Source organism: Ceratotherium simum, chromosome 4 (assembly GCF_057802395.1).
Source record: "Ceratotherium simum simum isolate JZ-2026a chromosome 4, ASM5780239v1, whole genome shotgun sequence".
Lineage (NCBI taxonomy): Eukaryota > Metazoa > Chordata > Mammalia > Perissodactyla > Rhinocerotidae > Ceratotherium > Ceratotherium simum.
The window spans coordinates 49,065,614-49,084,684 of NC_141903.1; the positions used below are offsets into that span (position 1 = coordinate 49,065,614).

At 41.8% G+C, this 19,071-nt stretch overlaps 1 protein-coding gene across 5 annotated transcripts in view; it reads left to right on the plus strand.

Moving 5' to 3' along the window:
- ZNF608 (zinc finger protein 608) overlaps positions 1–18,631 on the plus strand; it is a 101,568-nt gene extending 82,937 nt beyond the window's left edge. For 4 of the 5 annotated variants that reach the window (XM_087429863.1, XM_087429861.1, XM_087429864.1 and 1 more), the window contains 7 exons: positions 7,751–7,838; positions 8,352–10,806; positions 12,408–12,825; positions 13,398–13,570; positions 14,931–15,084; positions 16,991–17,072; positions 17,653–18,631. In XM_087429863.1, coding sequence (XP_087285989.1) covers positions 7,751–7,838; positions 8,352–10,806; positions 12,408–12,825; positions 13,398–13,570; positions 14,931–15,084; positions 16,991–17,072; positions 17,653–17,659 — 3,377 coding nt within the window. In that variant the 3' untranslated portion in view covers positions 17,660–18,631. Of the gene's footprint in view, positions 1–7,750; positions 7,839–8,351; positions 10,807–12,407; positions 12,826–13,397; positions 13,571–14,930; positions 15,085–16,990; positions 17,077–17,652 lie in introns of those variants that run through there. The other variant, XM_014796438.2, reaches the window with a different exon arrangement.
- Positions 18,632–19,071: the final 440 nt, after the last annotated feature.

Here is a 19,071-nt window from a genome sequence, read left to right on the forward strand (position 1 = left end):
CTTTCAAAAGATCGCCATATGATTTTTTTTTGATTGTGCTCTTTGTTCCCCAAGATGTCTATAATGACACCCATGACATCTTATAACTATGAAACTAGCTGAAACATATGTACTGATTATTTAAAAGAAGTAAAGCATCTCTTTCTGCAGTAAACATTAGTTGATCTGTTTTGATTTGGTGTTTTTTTGAAAGATATCTTGGGCTATCAAAGTTTTCATTAATGCTTAAACTTGTATAATACTTGGTCAGTGAAAATATTGTCCCCATCCACATACACGGTGCAGGCTCCCATGCAAATGTATGGGACAGCGTTTCAGTGTTCCCAGAGGTACCTTACAAAAGCCTTATTTCTGCTGCTTCTTCTTAACCACAAGACTTCTTAACAGGCCATTGTATTTTCTAGAAGTGGGAAAGGATAATGTTACTAGGGAGGCAAGAAAAGAAAAGCAGCAAGAGCTTCTTTTAGCTGACCAGTCAACTGGATATTGACCACCTGTCTTCATGGGAAAGAAATAGATGGCAGTGAATAAGCGAGAGTCTAGTTTTCCAAGAAGCTCAATGATTTTCCCAAATCAATACAACTCATCAGGCCTCAGAACAAAGGCTGTGGGGGAGGTGACAGTGATGGAAGTGGCTCTGTGTTCTTTTGTGTATTAAACCATAAGGCCCATGGGGAAACAAGGTTTCTTTAGCCATGGTTTTTTTTGTTTTGTTTTTCTTGTAGGGCTTATTCAGTGTATTTAGGGGGGGAAATCTTTTCAGATTTTTTTTTTAAAGATTTCCATAGATTGTGTCCCGATGATCAAATATACTTTGTTGAAAGAGATAAGAGCAGTTTAGTAAGAAAGAATATCATCTTCTAAAATGTAGCTTAGAACATCATTTTGCCATTGCTTTTTGCTTTTTGGTATTGATTTAGCATATTTATTTGGATTAAGATCTTATATATATATGTATTTTTTCTTGTTGTTATTTATAGATAGGGTTTAGATGAACCAAAAGAAATGTCTGGTGTTCAGATTAACCTCTGGCAAATAAAGAATCATAACTATCTTCCCATAAACGAACCTTGTTCCTAATGTCCTGAAAATAACACAAACCCTAATAGGAATGCTGAACTGTCATTGGAGAGGTTATAATTAATGTAGATAGAATGGTGCCAATGTATTCCAGTCGCTGACCGAGAACATCTATCCAAACCAGCAATTTTTAGCCCTTCAGTGTAATCTTGAAGCTCACTCTGCTTTTATAAAGTGGTACATTAACACCAGAGCAGTGTGTCTCTGGGGTTTATGACTGGGGTGGCGGCACACTAGGGCATAAAGTGTTTCATTACACTTCCTTTGTTAGTACTGCCCTATCTCCCAAGCTCCATTGCCATACGCTATTTGTTCAGATAAAGCCTGATGTTGAGGGTGACTGATCGAGGCACCATGTTCCAGATGGTTTGATTACAGGATGTGGTTAAAGTGACTCTTCAAACATTCAGCCCAGCAGTAGGGCTCTTTAAAAAAATACTGCATTTTCTGGTCATGTGACAACACTTTCCTTGTCCTGGTGCTCTGTGTATACTTGGCATAGGTAATAGGAAAGTCCCTCTGCTTTTTGGTGTTAGGTATTACATTGGCACACTTAGTTGTAAATTTAAAATTTACCCAAATAATTATAAACTCAGCTTTGTCCTTTGAAGAAAGACTTATCAGAAGGTTAGAAGCTCTGAAGCCAGAAAAATGAACAAGTGTACTATGCAGGACTCAGCTTTTTAAAAAGCACTAGTATTGGATACAACAAAACCACCACAACAAGATATTAGAGGGAGGGAGTTCCTTACAAAGGAATGGTGATAAATCATACCTTGTACAATAGTCACATTGTATAAAAATATAGGGTAATATGATATCTAAAATATATGAACTTTATCCTGTATTCATGAAACCAGCATATTGTGGCATTTTTATTGTCACTAATGTTTCTACTAGAAAAAATATATAGGAAAGAAATGTGTAAACTTGAAAAAAACCCAGGATTGTGGCATAAATGGCTTACATTTCGGTGTTATTAGAGTGAGGTTTCTGTTTTCTGCATGAGCGCACACCAAATCCATCCAGATGTGGTAATCTGAATAAGAGTTCAAAAAAACTATGTCTGATTCCAAAGTTGGCATTTGCAATGCTTGGCAAAGACTTCTATCCCAGGGATGAGGCACTTTAAAGACTCTGAAACAGTCTTTAAATGTAATACAAACAGAGTTATGCTGATCCACTGGGAAATCAGGCATTTGCCCAGTTCTTGAGGAAACATCTTCACAAATACCAGAAACAGTAATTCATAAACCATATTTATAACATCTTCAGAGCAAAATCTCTCTGCAGAGAATTTCTGTCATTTATAAGCAAGAGGGAGGCTATACTTACTGAAAAAGTATGGTAATAGTGAAAAGTCACTGAGTAGGATTTAAATCTAGATTCTCTTCAGTCACCATCTAGTAGTTCCTAAATGTTGAACGGACAGTCTCTCTGTACCTTGGGCACTGCGCTCACAGCTGCAGGAAGTGCAGAGAGTGCTCCCGTTTTCAGGGTGTGTAGTCTAGTTGGAAGAGATAGGCATACTGTATATATGAATGTAGAAAAATGTTAGAGGAATACAGTCTCAACAGTGTTCAAACACAGTAAGAGTTTATTTGCTGCTCACCTAATAGACAGAGTTGGGTATTCCTATAGGGTGGGGGTTCTCTGTCAGTCAGAGTCCCAGGTGAAGGAATTCTGCCATCTTCCTGTGGCTTTCAAGGTCGCTGTAGTCTCCATTCTAGCCAGCCAGAAAGGAGAAGAAATTAGAAGAATATGCACAGGAGATTGTCATTGGCCAGGCCTGGAAGTGGGATGCACCAGTTCACTCACTTGTCTTTCATAGAACTGAGACACAGGGCCACATCTAACTGATAAGGGAGGCTGAGACAGTGTCTGGCTGTGGACTCAGAGGGAAAACATGGATTCTGGTGAGCATCCATTGGTGAGAGGACTGTGTATGGAGTACGGTGTGCACCCAGGAGGGAGTGGCCGTTCTTTGGTGGTATGCATGGTCTGTGTGTGACTGGAGAGGATTTATGGAAGAGATAACATTTGACTTTGTCTCTGTTTGGTCCTAATTCATTAGGAACCCCAGCTCTCCTTGGGGATTTGGACTTGGACACCGTTAAAGTTTTTTTCAGGGGAATTAAAAGTGTGACATGAAGCGTGGTTGGAGAAACTTGTTTAGGCTGGAGGGAAGAAAACTGTGTGAACTGCAGGTGAAGAGAATGTTGACAGGGTCATTGTCCTTGCCTGGGTGAAAGGCTGTCAAGTGGACTGTCTCTGTAGGGTATTGGAAGGCACAGCCAGGACCAAAGTATTCAAAGACAGATCTTAGTTCATAACCAGGAGCAACTTTTTAACAAGATGGCTGGAAAATAATGGGGCAATCATGAATGCTGGTAAGAGCCCCTATCAGTGATGACGCAGGAGGAAAAAGAGACACACACACAAGTATTGAGGGCTTTGGCCCAGCATAGTCCTCTCAGCCCTTAGTACCTTGTGACCTTTAGGTTTCCGCTCTTGTTATCAACTTTCTCTTCCATATTACTAATTCAGATTCCCAAAGTGAGTCCCTGTTTGGTTGCCTCTGTTTCAGGTGCCGGTCACTGGATCAGTCAGATGAGGCCAGGGTTAGGATTACTGGCCTAGGAGCCTAGTCACTAAGACCTCTGAGCAGGGACTGTGGGCAGGACAAGCACTATAAAAATTACATCCAGGGTCTATCTAGTTTAATGTGATGGATTAAGGAGCCCACTCTCTAAGTACGGGTAATATGCAAACTGGAGTTCCCCTTCTGGATTATAGGGTATGCCTGTGTTGGTTCTGTTACAAGTTTGCAGACTCTTAACATATAGAGTTTGGGTGGAGTTCCAGCCAGAAGATGGGTGATTCCATAGCACCAAATAGGTACCTAGTGTATTACCCTAAAGATGCTTAATAAATGTTTAATGGGTCTGACCATCTCTCTGGGAACACTTAACTGCTAAGTATTGACAAGAGGAAATAGTAGTTAGAACACTGAGACTGTGGAATCCTTATGAGATCTCAGGGCTCTTTGGGCTCATAGAGGTAAGGGGCTTGGGTTATAGAATACAGAACGTGTTCTTAAGTGTTCTGTAGGTAACATGCTTTATGGAGGTGGCAGCTTAGATTCTGTATCAGTATCTAAGACAAAGCCTTATTAATACAAAGAAGAAAACCCTGTGTGGGGAGCACACTCAAACCATCCATTGCTCTCTTCAGCTGTATTCTTACTTTATTGGTAATAATCTTCAGATATTTTTCAAATATAAAATGTTACAGAGCAGGCATTATAGCATTTTCAGAAAGACCATGCCCAGTCCATGCGTGGAAAAGGAGGATAATAAACCTGATGGGATACTTGAGAATACAAAGATGAAAGGGACTTGTAGAGTGTCACCAGCACCTAGCTCATAGGCTAGACATTTGAAAGAATAAATGTGCCTTAAAATAAATATTAAATCTTTTCAGAATAAATGCAAGTTTATGTCCAATTGATATAAGCGAGAAACATAACTATGCCTAGATGTATAAAATTCAAATTTATACTTTTAAAGGACTAATTTTCATTTTGGTCATTTATGCCTTTAAAAAGTATAGTCTGCTTTATATGACCCATGGGTTACAAAGTGTTCATGATGTTGAGACTTCAGCAAAAGGATGACCCATTTGCATCTTTTAGAGCTAAAACACCACCTTTATACTTGGCCCCTCACAACAGGATGTTGTCTAAACACAGACTTCCTTACAAAGAAACAATACACTTTGTAGTTTATATGAGAAGCATTCCTTAAGCCTTCATTCCAATATAAAGCAGCAGATTTGGCGGTGTAAACATGTGCATGTGTATATTCGCACGTGAGTTCTAGGCAGATATAAATACTCTGTGGCATTGTGAAGCTGCTTGTACATATAAAGAAAAATAGACACAAGCACACGTATTTAATTAGCACTGCTTGATGGAGACTGTTTAAAACCTCGCGGGGAGTAGAGCATTTATTTTGAGCATTTTTAAATACCGAGGGCTTCTAGAAAAATAGGGCTGACTTATTGAGGCCCTTTGAAGTTGAAGATGGACTTTTCTTTACAGGATATTATTCCCACCGAGTGCTAATAATAATGATATCACTTAGATAAGAGGTCTTCTTGTGTGGTTTCTAGGAATAGTATCAGGCGATGTGAATAGTTTTATAGTGTGCAAGTTGCAACTTGAGTTTAGCCTTTGTGACAGCTTCACATGGTAAGCCCACACAACCAAGGGTTAATTGCTTGTTTGGGGTCCCTTCCTTGTCGCCAGCCCCAGGTTTCCCTTTGTCCTGTTTTGAGACCACGAATTCGGCTCGGAGCATTCTGAGCAGGCTGGCGTGCCACGTCGGGCTGCGCAGCGTGGGTCGTGGTGGTAAACCCAGCACGTCACGCAGACAGAAGCCTTTCATCAGAGGGACCTGCCCGCGTTGCTTTACAGAGCCGGGCAGCGCAGGCAGCCCTCTTGCCGCCAGAACCCCGGCCTGGCGCGCACGTCCCCCCGCCCCGGCCGGCCGCCCCCCGGGCCGCAGCCTCGTCCCTCGGCGAAGCTCCTTTATCCCGGGCGGCCGCGCTCGGCCCAGCCAATCAGACGCGAACGTTCCCAGCAGGCGCGGGCCAATCCGTGGCCAGCATTTGCTGGAAACGCGAAACCCTTAGGGGAAAAGCAATAACAAAAGCCTTTCACTGCAGACAAATGTTAAGTGTCTGTGCAGACTTTTCCTGTTTTTAATTTTATTGCTGGAAGAATGGAGGGTTTGTTGTTTCTTTCATGTTTCCTTTCAAGCAATTTTAATTATACATTTGTGCTACATCAGGGACCCTGGAACGCAGTGATTCAGCCTATTGCGTCTAAAGCTAAAATGCAGTAACCTTCTGGCAATACACATATATTCCAGCACTGTAAATATAGCTGACATGCTAAAGAATTTTAAGCAGCTGCAAAGGTCTTTGACACCACACACAGTGCCCCAGAGAGCAGATGATGAGAAAACCAGCTCCGTCTTCCCCTTCGCCTCCTTTCCCACCCCCTCCCTTTTCCTGAAGGGATGTGCTCATAAAGAATCCTTTCCTCCAATTGTTCTGTCTTGTGCAAATTTTGACCAAATGCCTAATTACCATTGATTCTCATCTCAATAGGAATTTTTATACTCAATAGTTTTAAAAAAATTTCCTGAGGGAATTAAAACGGAATCAACAGTGATTTGAGGAAATGCTTGCTTTGCTTCATGCTAGCTCCCCCCTCCCCCATTGCTACAGTGAGTAAATTCAGCTGTCACCTAAGTAATAGCAATATAGACCATATGGGAACAATTTTTAAATCTCTTTTTAAGACTTTTTGAAAGAAATCCTTCCTCCCCCGCTGCTTGAGTCCCAACCATTCAAATATTTTACCTGCTGTTAAAACGTTCCCAAGGAAATGAGCCTTACCTTGTGAGGTGTCCCTTACCATGAAGGAGTTCAATACAGGTTTTCTGTAAAATTCAAAATGGCAGTGAGCAAGTGAGCAAACCAGCTAGAAATAGACTGAGTAATGTCCCTTGGTGTTTCCAAGAAAGAATAGGGGGTAGGTACAGCAAAGAAAACAAAGGCTCACTTAAATATTTCATTTCTTTACCCTAATATTTTATGTATGTCTCAAAATCTAGGTGCTTTTAATATATGCTTTAAAGGAGTGATTTAAAAAACAAATATGGCACTTGGCCCCTAAAGAAAGAAAGAGGATGTTATATTTTGTTTCCCTGTGACATTTGGTATACTAAGTGCACTTAAGTTTGGTAATTCACAGATGCAGTGCTAAATTAAATTGTCTGCAAAGCAGTTGGGAAAAGCAGAATGGCTTGCAGGAAACAAGTGTGTTGGTTTTGAGATTTTTTTTCTAATCCTCTGTGGCAAATGCTTACTAAAGTTGATTCTAAAGATAACCCCAAGAGCAAACCTATTGTGCACATTTATTTTTTTAAGAGGGCTATTTTAGGAGTCCTTAATATGAAACAAGACCAAGCAGTAAAACAGATACCATAGCAAGGCTGATTCTTGTCTCACAAAGCCAGAGAGGGGAGGAGTAGGAAAGAGAAATCATAGCTGATTGTCTGCTATCTGGAATCCAAGCCCCTGCTTTCCCTCTCTATATCTATTTTTTGTGCACCGGCATAAGTTTTTTCTAAATAAAAATCGCCGTTAATTTACTTTGTTGAATTGGAAACAAAACTGATTCCTTTCAGTCACGTCTGGTTTAAGCACTGGTAACTGTGGCTTAGTTTTTGTTGGCTGCTTGCCAAGCGAAAGCAATTATGTGTAATAATAGAAAAATTAAGAGGTGAGTGTTGCTGTTTTACAGCAGGACATGGCAAAAACCATTTCCTTCTGTCAGCAGTGTCTTGATTACACTCTCACACAAGCCTTACCCTTTTATACCACACGCGCATGCGTACACGCACACACACACAATTTCCTGTGGGTTTTCACTTGAGGTCACTGAAACCAGAAAGAGGAAGAGTCCAAACCACAACTTTTGAAAACAAATGAGAATAGAACTTTGCTGGTAAAAATAATAATAATAATAATAATAAATGAACTGGAAATAGAGTAATGGGTGCTAACCATGGTCCTCCTTTGTTCCCCGCTTTTGCAGGTGTCCTAGTGGTCAATGTCACGTGGAGGAACAAAACGTACGTAGGGACCCTACTGGACTGCACCAAGCACGACTGGGCCCCTCCCAGGTATGCACGCGGCCTTTTATTTCAGGCTCTGTTTTCTCTCCTTGCTCCTCTTCGTCCCCCATCCTCTCTTTGCAAGGAAACTGTAGAGAGAGATTAATAATACATCAGAGTCTGCCTGTAATTGAAACCAAGCAAAAGAGAAATGAGCAATTCAGGACTGAACCCAGTGAAATGCAGATGCTGGATTTCTTTCTGTCAGGAGATCTCTAGTCCCTGCCCCTTCTCTCTCTCCTTTGTTTTCTTCTTTTCTCAAAATGGGCATTTGGACTGGATTTGAAGCTAGCTCCCTGAGCTGTTTTTCTTTGATTTTCTGAGGAAGACTAGAAGCCATTGGTAGCCTGCTCTTTTGCAGGTGTTGAAATTGTCTGTGGAAGAACAGGGGGTCTTTTCCTTCTCTGGGCCCAGCCCCCAAGCTTCTGTGGTGTTGACTGCTCTTGCTGCACTGTGTGCCTTGTGATCTTGCCTGGCTCTTTTGGGGATGCTCGTTTTGACGTCTGTTGCTTGCTTCCCTAGGTTCTGTGAGTCACCAACAAGCGACCTGGAGATGAGAGGGGGCCGGGGCCGAGGGAAGAGAGCGAGGTCTGCCGCAGCCGCCCCGGGCTCAGAGGCCAGCTTCGCAGAGTCCAGAGGGCTGCAGAACAAGAACAGAGGGGGGGCCAATGGGAAAGGGAGGCGGGGAAGCCTCAATGCCAGCGGGCGAAGGACACCCCCAAATTGTGCCGCTGAGGACATCAAAGCCAGCCCCTCCTCTACAAACAAAAGGAAAAACAAGCCTCCGATGGAGCTAGACCTCAACTCCAGCTCCGAAGACAATAAGCCCGGGAAGCGGGTCCGCACAAATTCTAGAAGCACTCCCACCACCCCTCAAGGGAAACCAGAGACTACTTTTTTGGACCAAGGCTGCTCTTCTCCAGTTTTAATCGATTGCCCCCACCCAAACTGCAACAAAAAGTACAAGCACATTAACGGCCTGAGGTACCACCAAGCTCATGCACACTTAGACCCGGAAAACAAGCTGGAGTTTGAACCTGACAGCGAGGACAAGATCTCGGACTGCGAGGAGGCACTGAGTAACGTGGCCCTCGAATGCAGTGAGCCAAGCACAAGTGTATCAACCTATGACCAGGTGAAGGCGCCCGCATCCCCTGGCTCGGGGAACCCCCCTGGGACCCCCAAGGGGAAGAGAGAGATGATGAGCAATGGTCCAGGTTCTGTTATCGGATCTAAAGCTGGGAAGAATTCTGGTAAAAAGAAGGGCCTTAACAATGAACTGAATAACCTTCCGGTGATCTCCAACATGACGGCCGCGTTAGACAGTTGCTCGGCAGTGGATGGCAGTTTGGCTGCTGAAATGCCCAAACTGGAAGCAGAAGGATTAATTGACAAGAAAACTTTGGGAGATAAAGAAAAGGGCAAAAAAGCCAACAATTGCAAAATGGACAAAAACCTTTCGAAACTTAAAACTGCCCGGCCCATTGCCCCTGCCCCCGCCCCCACTCCCCCGCAACTAATCGCTATACCCACTGCAGCCTTTACCAGCACCACCACGGGGACAATACCCGGACTGCCCTCCCTCACGACGACTGTTGTTCAGGCCACACCAAAGAGTCCTCCATTAAAACCCATTCAACCAAAGCCCACAATTATGGGGGAGCCCATCACCGTGAACCCAGCTCTTGTGTCACTCAAAGACAAAAAGAAAAAGGAGAAGCGAAAGCTGAAGGACAAAGAAGGGAAAGAGACGGGAAGCCCAAAAATGGATGCTAAGCTGGGCAAACTAGAGGACGCCAAGGGGGCCGGCAAAGATTTATCTGGGCATTTTTTAAAGGACCATCTCAACAAGAATGAAGGGCTGGCTAATGGACTGTCAGAGTCTCAAGAGAGTCGAATGGCCAGTATCAAAGCCGAGGCTGATAAGGTTTACACTTTCACAGACAACGCCCCCAGCCCTTCCATAGGGAGCGCCTCCAGAATGGAATGCAGCACTTTGGTGAACGGGCAGGCGCCAATGGCCCCACTGCATGTGTTGACGCAAAATGGGGCAGAGAGTTCTGCAGCCAAGACGAGCAGCCCCGCCTATTCAGATATATCTGATGCTGCCGATGATGGTGGTTCAGACAGCAGGTCAGAGGGCATGAGGTCAAAGGCTAGTTCCCCATCAGATATCATTTCTAGTAAGGATGGTGTTGTAAAAGGGCATTCTTCAACTATAGCACAATCATCTCAAATGAAAGAGTCCCATTCTCCCTATTACCATGGCTACGATCCTTATTATTCTCCAAGTTACCTGCACCCTGGGCAGATCGGCGCCCCTACAGCTGGCAACACTGGGAGCATGCAGGGAATGAAGATCAAGAAGGAGTCTGAGGAAGATGCAGAAAAGAAAGACAAGGCAGAGCAGCTAGATGCCAAGAAAGTGGACCATAATTCCGCATCCTTACAGCCTCAGCACCAGTCGGTGATCACGCAGAGACACCCTGCCCTGGCTCAGTCACTTTATTACGGCCAGTATGCCTATGGGCTCTATATGGACCAGAAGTCGCTGATGGCCACCAGCCCTGCCTATAGACAGCAGTACGAGAAGTACTATGAGGACCAGAGGCTGGCAGAGCAGAAAATGGCCCAAACTGGGCGAGGAGACTGTGAAAGGAAAAATGAGCTCCCCTTGAAAGAGCTGGGCAAGGAGGACAGTAAACAGAAAAACATGCCGTCGGCCACAATCTCAAAAGCTCCCTCCACTCCGGAGCCTAACAAAAACCATTGTAAACTAGGGCCGTCAGTGCCTAATAAAACTGAGGAGACAGGTAAATCGCAGCTTCTCTCCAATCACCAGCAGCAGCTTCAGGCCGACAGCTTCAAAGCTAAGCAGATGGAAAACCACCAGCTTATTAAGGAGGCTGTAGAAATGAAATCTGTCATGGACTCTATGAAGCAGACAGGTGTAGACCCAACCTCGAGATTTAAACAAGTAAGATTGTGGAGCGTGGCCCCCGCAGGGAGAGAGCAGTCTGAGACTCGGACGGGTCTGGGCTTGATCTGGTTAGACTTCTTCACAGGAGATAAACCAAGGGTGTATTAGGGTTGATTCCTCTTCTCTTGAAAACTATTTTAAAAGATTCTCTCAGGAGTTATTGTATATCTTTAAAACGTGCATTATTCTCTATTTCCTTGTCATGTTGTGTAGTAAAAAGAACTGTGGACATGCGTGTTCCATGCTGTTGACTAACTGTGAATCTGACGAGGTCCCTTAATTTCTTACTGAGTCCAAAGTGAGGTAATTCTCACTCAGTGAGGCCGCTGAGTTCCCTTCTAACTCTGGATTCTGAGTCTGATCTCTAAGATATTTGTTCTTTTACATTTCCGAATTTCTCTTGGCATCTTCTAGGAATATTAACACTGGGTCCTTAAATGCACATTTCCCACTCATCTTTTTAATAAAACTTGGGGCCCAGATGTCTTTCACGTGGTGTCTGAGATGCCTGGATTTCTGTTTTACACTCTGTGGTAAGTGCCCCAAACGGAGCTCAGCGCGGATCACTTGTGAGGAGAGTGAGGAGATTGGAGTGGACCGGCCTCGAGCAGTCATCCCAGAGGCCCGTGGTCAGCCAGCTTGAGGTTACATGTGCAGACACCTGAAGATCGGTCCCCGTGAAACCACACGTGTGCTAGCACTTTCTCTCATGGTTCAGACATCCTGACTCACTGCAGTCCCATGATTATCAATTCTGGTATCTCCTGTCACCCGTAACCCCCACTCCATTCCCATGCTTAGATGTCCCTGGTGAATCAGAGCAACAGATCCTTTCTTCATGCTCATTTCTGCCCGACAGTTGGGACCTATGGGATGGGGGTCACAAAGGCCATTTAGGATCCTCAGTTCCCCCACTTCTGGAGGCCTAAATCAGGCTGTGGTTTCCCAGGGCTGCATTAGAACTCTACAATTTGGGGGTTTTATAGATGCCTTTGTTTTCTAAGAAAAGCCATAATGTGTGCTATTAATTTGAAATTGTGTTTTGCTTAGGATATTAGCACATAATGAGACAATATATTAAGCTTCAGCTGCAGTAGATGAAGAAAATGTGTTAGGAAACCAAGAGGTTTTACCCCCTAAATGATGTTAATTGATAATACTTACTTAAATTTACTATTATTAGCTTGAGTTAGAATTTTTAAAACTCTTTTTACCTATGTGAGATATTAAAAGGAAAATGAGGGTTAGATTAAATATGTCTGAGGATGTTATTTAATGTTGAGAAATGACATGAAGGACCCAGCTTTGAATTCCAGCAGACCTAAATTTGAAGCCCAACTCCACACTGGGCAGCAGTGGGACCCTGATGTTACTGGAGCTTTAAAGTCTTTGGTTTTATCTTCTGTAAAAGAGATTAATAATAATACCTACCTCAGACATTATTACTTTGTGAGAGAAGGAGATAAAGCTCTTTGCACAGTGCAGGCATATAAGTAAATGTTAACTTAGTATCAGAAGTAATAGTAATAGTGCTGTCATGGTGAGTAATGGATTTTTCTTAAAAATTGACATTTTAAAAATCTTTTTTTAAAAATCAGGATCCAGATTCAAGGACATGGCATCATTACGTTTACCAGCCCAAATACCTGGATCAGCAAAAATCAGAAGAACTTGATAGAGAAAAGAAATTAAAAGAGGATAGTCCCAGGAAAACTCCCAATAAGGAGAGTGGTGTGCCCAGCCTTCCTGTATCGTTAACGAGCATTAAAGAGGAGCCCAAAGAGGCCAAGCGTCCTGATTCTCAATCCTTGGAGGAGAACAAGCTGAAAAATGATGATCGAAAGACCCCTGTGAACTGGAAGGACTCTCGGGGCACAAGAGTGGCTGTTTCCTCTCCCATGAGTCAGCATCAGTCCTACATACAGTACTTGCATGCTTATCCTTACCCACAGATGTATGACCCCAGCCACCCTGCATACCGGGCTGTTTCTCCCGTCCTAATGCACAGTTACCCTGGTACGTGTTGTGCGTTCTCACTATATTGGAGGGAAGAGGCTGTGTTCAAATATTAGCTGTTTAAAAACTCAGAATGAATTAGACTCTTTAAGAGTGACATTTGTTTTGCTTGCTTTTATGCTGCTTAAAACCCCAAAGATGAAACTGATTTAATATAAGCGTTTTTTTTTTTTTTTTAGAGGAAATGCCAAAAGTCCTCCGCTATAGTTTCCATAGTCTCTGATGGTCGGCTGTAGCTGTTAGACTGACAGATACTGTATCGCCTATGAAAATATTCTAAGCACTTACTATCATAATTATTATAGTTACTGTTCCTTTCACTTAAGTGGACACATAATGTATGAAATGGCTGTGAGCTCAATTCTGTTTATAACCTCCATTCATCAAGATGAATTAACTGGAGAAGAAAATTGGAGAACCTAGATACAGTTTAATGATGATGGAGCCCATTCTTAATGTGATCCCCTCTTTTAAGATCTCTGACTCTTATCCCAAATTTGTGTAATCCAAATGCTTTTTTTTTTTCAAGATGTAGCCCGTAACTTGATGTGGCATTCGTTGTTTGTCTGCAGGAGCCTATCTCTCTCCAGGATTTCATTATCCTGTTTACGGGAAGATGTCAGGGAGAGAAGAGGCAGAGAAGGTCAATACCAGCCCTAGCATCAACACGAAAACAACCACTGAGTCTAAAGCACTGGATCTGCTCCAGCAGCATGCCAACCAGTACCGCAGCAAGTCTCCTGCTGTAAGCCTCCTTTTGTTGTCATTTAAAAGGACTGTGTTTTGGGGGAGAAGAAGGGGTCAAGCTAGAGAACACTCTTGAAATATAAATGGTTTTGGAACCCAGCTGTGATTTCAGGATGCTGTTTTATCCTAATCCATAAAGAATGGAATGTTCAAAAGTAAGACGCTTTCACATATCAGGAAAAACAATTATTAAAGCATGTATGGTGGTAGCAAACTTTTCTTACTAAATTTACTATACCTTCCCTACCCCGGAGGATGCTTGTTAGGTGGACATTTGAATTCATAGGAACCAACTTTTGGTGTGAAATATTTTTGATGTAAGATGTTTTGATGCACTCGTGTGCCAGGGTGAGTCACTTGGCTAAGGAGTGGTGGCTGCGTCTGCTGCTCTTTTTTGACCTTGACTCATTGTCATGTCCCTATAACTCTGCTGAATTAACGCAAACATGTGTCTTTGTGAAAGATGCCCCCCACCCCCAAAAGGGCAACTGCTAGTCCTAGAGACTGTTGTGAAGATAGACAAAAGAAAGGATGTGGTAGTTCTTCGCTAGAAAAGAGAAATTTCGAGTAAATTAAAATATAGGATCTGTGATGTGAATGAGTCCACCAGAGGCGATAAAGAAACTGGAAAAGATGATTTCTGAATCTTCTTCTCTGAGTACTCCTAGTGCAAAGATTTTTTTCAAGTGAGAAGGAGAACTTTAGCGAGAGATTGGTTAAGTTCTAGTGGGTAGAAATGTATAGGAAACACACCATCTTTAACCAAACTATGATTTGGGAGAACTGGAGCTTTTCTATGAATATTCAAAAACTGAGAGATTCTGGAATGCTTCCAGGGGCATAGAGCAATGATTTCCTGTGCTTGATATTGGCATGTAATATTGGGATGTGTATTTTCAGTGAACTAAAATAGATAGAGATATATTTAAAATTATGAGGCAGATTCTCCCCACAAAATGTAAATAACATAAAAGGGTAGTTAGAGAACTTAACTTTAAAGAAAATCTCCACACCTACTTTTTTCCATATATACAAGTTGTCTCTGAGAAGAAATTGGGTAGATCCTAAACCTGCCATTGTGATTGAATATAGAGAGAAGTCCTCTTATTTCAGTCATTTGAGGAAAATCTTGATGCCACTTGGTTTACTTTGGAGTGAGCAGTTCTTGAGTGTTGGCTTAATTCCACCTGAAACTAATGCATGCCTTTTGACATTGTCTTCAATTAATAAAGAATTTTAACTATCCATGTATCTACTTTTTGTCGTTAACACACATTGCTGAAAAGACAACGGTGGTTTAGTACTCCCGCTAGTTGTTTATCAGAGGTTAAGGGGGTACTTTCTCTTTTCTGTTGCAGCCTGTGGAGAAGGCTACAGCTGAGCGGGAACGGGAAGCGGAAAGGGAACGGGATCGCCACTCCCCCTTCGGCCAGCGGCACCTCCATACGCACCACCACACCCACGTTGGCATGGGTTACCCACTCATCCCTGGTCAATATGACCCTTTTCAAGGTCAGCAGCTCTATCGTTGTTGTGCCTTTGTTCATTCTGCTTTGGAAAACGGTTGCCAAAACTGCCTTTCGAGTCTTAAAAATATTGAGCTTTGAGTTAACATTAACTCTGGGGAGTGTTTTTAATGCTTACTTCCTAGAATTTCCTAGTGACACAGCTAGGGTTATTCTTACATCCTTGTATTCTATTGAGACATGAAATGGCTACCACTTAATAATTGTCAGTGGTTGATGTTATCAACAGCTTACTGTTATCTCACAGACTGCGGATGGCGGCCAGTGTCTCGGGCACTGAATATAACAATCAGAAGATTAGACAGCTACCTCAGGGAAATTGTGGAAAAAAGGGAGGGATGGTGGGAGGCTTCGGTGAACTTGTCCTGATTTCTGCAGGCCTTCGAAGTTGCTGTTTTTCCTTGGAAGTAATGGGAGTAACATGATCAGATTTAATACTTTTTATAACCTAATTCAGGGACTCTTCACAGCCTTTCACTGCTGAGACTCTTTCACTAAAGATGGAGAAACATTTTGAAAAAGCCACAGAATCCACATGATTGAGCCTTCAATTCACGGTGTTTGAGCTGAGCATGTGCCATTTCTCCCAGCTCTTGTAAGCTCACAAGGGTTGGGTGGTGTCACCATCTTTACCAACAGATCCATTTGCTAGGATCTTGCTGTCTTAGCTCAGGCTGCCATAACAAAATACCACAGACTACATGGCTTTAAACAACAGAAATTTATTTTCTCTTAGTTCTGGAGGCTGGGAGTCTGAGATCAGGGTGCCAGCATGGTTGGTTTCTGGTGAGAGCTCTCTTCCTGGCTTGTAGGTGGCCGCCATCTTGCTGTGTCTTCATATGACCTCTTCTCTGTGTGCATGGGGAGGGAGAGGGGTGGGAGAGGGAGAGAGAAAGAGAGCTACTCTCTGATGTCTTGTCTTATAAGGACACTAATCCTGTTGGATCAGGGCCCTACCCTAATGACTTCATTTAGCCTTAATTACTTCCTTATAGGTCCTATCTCCAAATACAGTCACATTAGGGGTTAGGACTTCCATATAGGAATCTTGGAAGGACACAATTCAGTCCATAGCACTTGCCAAGTTGCCTCTTACTCTGCTGTGTGAATATAAGATATGTTTGAAGGTACTTCCAGAAGTGGGAAGTGCTATGGGAAGTGCTATACAAATGTGAAGCGTCATTTTTATTTATTCAACTCACGTTACTTGGTGTCAACTAGTGGTGTTAAAAGAGAACATAAAGGACATAGAAGGAGAGAGTAGTCTTCTCTAGGTTTGCATTTATTTCCTCTATTTTTTCCAAGATTGTTTTTTATAGAATTAAAATAATTTCCTATTAAGCAGCTTCATGCCGTTTGCAGCTATTATATTCTCTGACTGCGTCCTTTCTCTTGCAGGGTAGAAGTTAAGACTATTTCTAAGTTTGATTCACTGATTCCATGTACCTTGTGGGATGCATTGTGTTCAATCACTGGGGAAAATGTTAAAGTGATAAAAGTTATTATGAAAGTATTGTATTCTAAGCAAATAGCATGTCGCTTCTATAATTCACTGTGACTTTTGATTCCTGTTGTTACCTGGTACCTATTATTTCTCCTGAGCTTCCTATTCAGGAATGCGTGCAAACCATTTAGCACCATGCAGAGCCAGAGAGATGGAATGCCATATTCTCTTTGAATAGCTATTAAGAAAACTGCAGAGTATTCGATAAAGGGATAGATATTGGTTAGACCAAGCGGTTTGTACTCTGTCCTACTGCATGAAACATTTCATATGTGTGTTTAGGAAAGGACAAATTGCTGCTGTTGAGTCTGCAGCCATTTACCCCTGGGCCTGTATCTACTCTTCTCTTTCTGCATGTCACAGAAACCCTGCATTTTTTCCCCATTAGGCTTGACCTCTGCTGCCCTCGTTGCCTCTCAGCAGGTGGCTGCCCAAGCATCTGCATCAGGAATGTTTCCTACACAAAGAAGGTAAATACCCTCTACATTTTGATTCAGTTTTCTAGATGGAGACATCGTAATGGGTGGGAGGAAGAAAGTGTAGGCTTTTTAGACCAAAAACTTAGCCCCTCAGGGTTTTATATTATTGTAATGAATGTGCTTTTATGCCACTGTGTCTCACGTGTAGTTTATATTCCACGAGCTTCATTTCTGTGGCTGTAATGCCGATGAGTAATTAACTGATCAGTGTTTTAAACAGGTGAAAGTTTCCTAGGTTATCTTCACAGCTTTGTTAAAATAATTCACCATGACTCCCCTGTCTTTATTATGTTTAAAAATAAAGTCACAGTGGAGAAATTTATTTTCATAATGCTAAAGGTAATATTGATTCTTTGATATTTTTAATTATCCCTCAAGTTGTTTTAAAAAGGAAAATAATTTATTTTTCACCCTGTATATCATTACCCTTGTGTTCATTCACTTTCTTTGGAGTTGAATTCCATGAATTGAGTAGAATTAAAATAAGTCTATCTAACAATCTTATGGTTTTCATATTTTCAGTGTCAAATGTGGCTAGAACCCTATGCTAAGGTTTTCTTTTCTTTTGCAGAGAATAACAAGATTGGAAATGTACGTTGGCATGTGACTGGATCACATGGGGAAGCGCTTTATACAGACATCAGTTCCATGGTGTTAATTTGAAATGCCTTAATGGCAGGCAAAAACCAGTCATTTCATTTTTGTAAATTACAGATTTTATCGCAGAGTAACAAATGTTGCTGTAATTAAACTTCTGTTTTATATATATATACGTATACATATATGTATATATACATATATATATATTCTTTACTTTTTGTATCAGTAACCAGGCTCGCACACACAGGGTCTGCTGCCAAGTTGCAAACCACTCAGTAAAGGAAATAAAAAATATATTTGTCATGTTGAAAAGTGTTAGCCACAAAAGGCTGCTTACTTTCTTTTCCTTTTCCTTTTCAATTGTAAATAAATACCGTTATGTATCAGTGTGCCTGAACCTTGCATATCCTTCATATATTTCCCATAAGCCCCTCAGAAAGGCTAACTGTGATGATGACACTTGGTACAATTTAGATGTCTATTTGGTGGCTCCTGTTAACGACGCATCAGTGTAAAATGTTCATGTAGTCACTGTTTGTACTTGTGTATTGTGGAAAAAATACTTTTGGAAGGCATGGGGTTGCCAGTACCACAAAAACTGTGTTGTATATAATGTAAAGATTAAAATGGGGAAATAATGAGCATCTGTGAATAATGAGGTGTCATTTTTTGATAATCTTGAATGGCAAATAACCCAACAGCCTGCATACCAGAGACATCTGTGATTCTTCTATTACTTGAATAGTCCTGCAGTCCTTTTTTTTTTTTTTTTTTAAATGTTTACAATTACCCAGTTTTAGAAGAGAGAGACTTTAACGCCATTGCCTGGTTACCTGTTTTATGCTGTAATCTAGTTTATTTTATGTAAAATGTATATTGAATGCTTTCCTTTTTTATACCTGCCTTAAATAATTTGGCAATCAGAATTAAAAAGGTTTTTTTTTATAATGGCTTCTTGTCTGTCTCATATTATTTTTAGTTGGCTGATAGTGATTCTAATTTTCAAAGAAAGGTTTCTTAATATTGTCAGTGTCCAATGTGAAAGATACAGTACACAGATACTAACTTATATGATGCACAAGAGCCAAATAGGATATTTAATTCAGTGGATATATGCATATTTACTGAGTATTTACTCCAAACATGGAGCATGATATCACTATAGATTGGTAGATACAGGTTCTGTGATATGGAATGATATTCCAAAGATGTCAATCATTCCTTCAAACACATACTTACTGAGCACTTACTTTATCCCAGGCACTGTATGGGTGCGAGATAAAGCAGACAGAAATTCCTGTCCTCACAGAGTTTGCATTTTTAAGTAGGTGGGGTAAACATAATAAAATATCTAAGTAATGTGCAGACTATGTTAGATAGTTGATAGATG